This window comes from Octopus bimaculoides, chromosome 14 (genome assembly GCF_001194135.2).
Source record: "Octopus bimaculoides isolate UCB-OBI-ISO-001 chromosome 14, ASM119413v2, whole genome shotgun sequence".
In the NCBI taxonomy this organism is placed as follows: Eukaryota; Metazoa; Mollusca; class Cephalopoda; order Octopoda; family Octopodidae; genus Octopus; species Octopus bimaculoides.
The window spans coordinates 29,355,729-29,358,136 of NC_068994.1; the positions used below are offsets into that span (position 1 = coordinate 29,355,729).

Below are 2,408 nucleotides of genomic sequence, written 5' to 3' on the forward strand. Positions count from 1 at the left end.
ACAATACCAAGTTAGTCGTTATATTAGCAGCAACAAGGCTTTCTGGCGTATTTTTCGACTTTCCAATACACCAAAGGCACCCACCCATCGAGCAACTCGCAGTTCACCTGGAGAACGGTCAAAGGGTGTACTTTACCGATGTGACTGCTGCGAGAACGGTTGAGGAGCCTCGACAAACTACTCTCACTGCATTCTTCGCTCTGTGCCGGAACGACCCATTTGCAAAAACTCTGCTTTATCCTCAGGTTCTGTCCTACTACATGTGGACTAAGCAACAATGGGTGCGCAGAAAGTCAGGCCAGACAGTTGACGGACAACCTGGTGTAAAGTTTGACAGCTGTCTTGAGAGAGTTTACACGGTGCATTCGAGGCTGCTCACACATATAATTCACTCTAGCTTTTATACAATCTGTCCAGTGGCAAATCACAACAAATGAATTTGTCTGAGAATGAAGGTACTTGCCAAAATGGATAGAAAAATTTCCAGGTTTCACAATACCTTCAAAAGTGGTGTGTGTCCTGGCTATAAAATGTGATATCTAAAATAACATGATGGCTAAGTTACTACTTGCATCAGTTACACCCATTGACCCGCTGCAACCAAACTGAAAGATGAGGAGATGAAAGTTATTATTTATTCCTCGCATCATTTGAATGAAATGAGAACAAATCACTAATCATACACTGATGGCTAACGTGCATATGTATATATTATTGGATGACCATTGATTCCCTTGAGTTCATTCGTATTTTGACGGGTTTGGTTTTTTAATCCTGTGTGGTGCCCAAAATCACACTTTTAACGAAGTAAGTTTCAATTAAAATGGGTTTGTAATTTAGTCGTTGACGATTTGGCAACCCAAGAAGTTGTACTAGATTATATGTTATTGGTAACGTTCACAAGTGACTTATGATATATTTAAATAAAGATAAATAAAAATGAGTAGTATTTTTGTGCTTTTTTCCCTGCATATTTTAGTGAAAGCAACTCAATATTAATACCATTTTCTTTTGTTTTATAGGGATTGGAGCCTATGAAATAATTCTAAATAAAAATATAACTGGACTAAAACACGTACGAAAAGTGAAACTGTTCAAGGAATGTGTGAATGCATGTGGAAGCACGAGAAACTGTGCCTGCTTATATTACCGACGGTCTAATACTTCATGTAGTTTTTTTGATTCAAATGACTGTAATAGAATTTCACATCATACATTACCGGAGACAAATGGTACCTCTACCGTACTGATGGTTCTTCAAAATGGAAATGGTAAGTGAATAGCTTATTTATTCATATGATTCTTCGTTAACTAATTAAGAAGTTCTGGGTTTACAAGTGAGAAAGATTGGCTGTTGGCAAACTGTTAAGTCGAGACAGGACTCAAATTTCAAGTTGTATGAAAATTATTTTCAACTTTACCTTTGTCTTTTGTACGTTGGGAAACACATGAATATCAAAACTTCCCCTTTTAAAATGAGACTAGAAATATGGAGAACATAGTAGAGAAAAAGTTAAGCTGTCGAGACTTCAGATCAGTTTTAATTCCCAGTCGAAGGAAATTCACTCCCTTCATGCCATCATTTAAAATATGAACATTCAATGTCACAGCTTTTCTCCCAGTACAAGCTAAAACAAAAGAGTTCTAAATGGTGTTTCACGACCTGGTAGAAATAGCAGTCAAACCGCCTTCGAGACGACATAGGACATACTGTAGAGTGTTGTTCTAAACTGGCTGACTGGCTGGTCACAGTTGGAACACCTTTGGTCCTAGATCAATAGTGGACCTGCCTCTTAAGAACATAACATAAGGTTCCGTCTTACGTTCTAATAAATCCTTGTGTGTATGTGTGTGTGTGGTTACCAATAGGTTTGTAGTAGGTAATCGAAATATCTGTAAGTGTATGTAAAGACAAAAGAGTAATGGTAGAAGAATATCAATTTAAGGGACTTGTGAAAACACGTGAAGCTGAAATGAACATTTTGTTTAGAAAAGATGCAGGACGATACCTCAGGGCAATGGATGGTGTTGCTGATCATCAGCGGTGGTGACAGTTACAGATCCGCTAACTCTAATCCTGCAGACCTATGATCAAAAATCTTCCAGCCGTGACCAATCCGTCTGTTTGCCTTCAATGAGGCACTACGATGCCTAAAATATCGTTCTTTATTTTAGATATCACGGTTTAATGTTTTAGATAGAGAGACTATATAGGGACATTCCGTCAAAGGATCCTGAAACAGTCTCAAATTGACCATTTGATTTCCGACATTCATATTCTACCTTATCACCCATGCAGTGTTCGTAGTAGTTTCTCTGTGGTTACAATCGATTTTCCAATGGACGTTGAAGAATGCTTACATTTTAGAAGTTTTGTAAATCATTTAATAAATCAGCAGTCATATATT

General features: G+C 37.7%; 1 protein-coding gene across 1 annotated transcript in view; it reads left to right on the forward strand.

The window, feature by feature from the left end:
• The window catches only part of LOC128249447 (uncharacterized), a 27,208-nt gene that overhangs the window by 17,207 nt on the left and 7,593 nt on the right, over positions 1-2,408 (forward strand). The window contains exon 5 of the mRNA XM_052973138.1: positions 1,023-1,271. Within this exon, the coding sequence (XP_052829098.1) occupies positions 1,023-1,271 (249 nt within the window). The remainder of the gene's footprint in view (positions 1-1,022; positions 1,272-2,408) is intronic.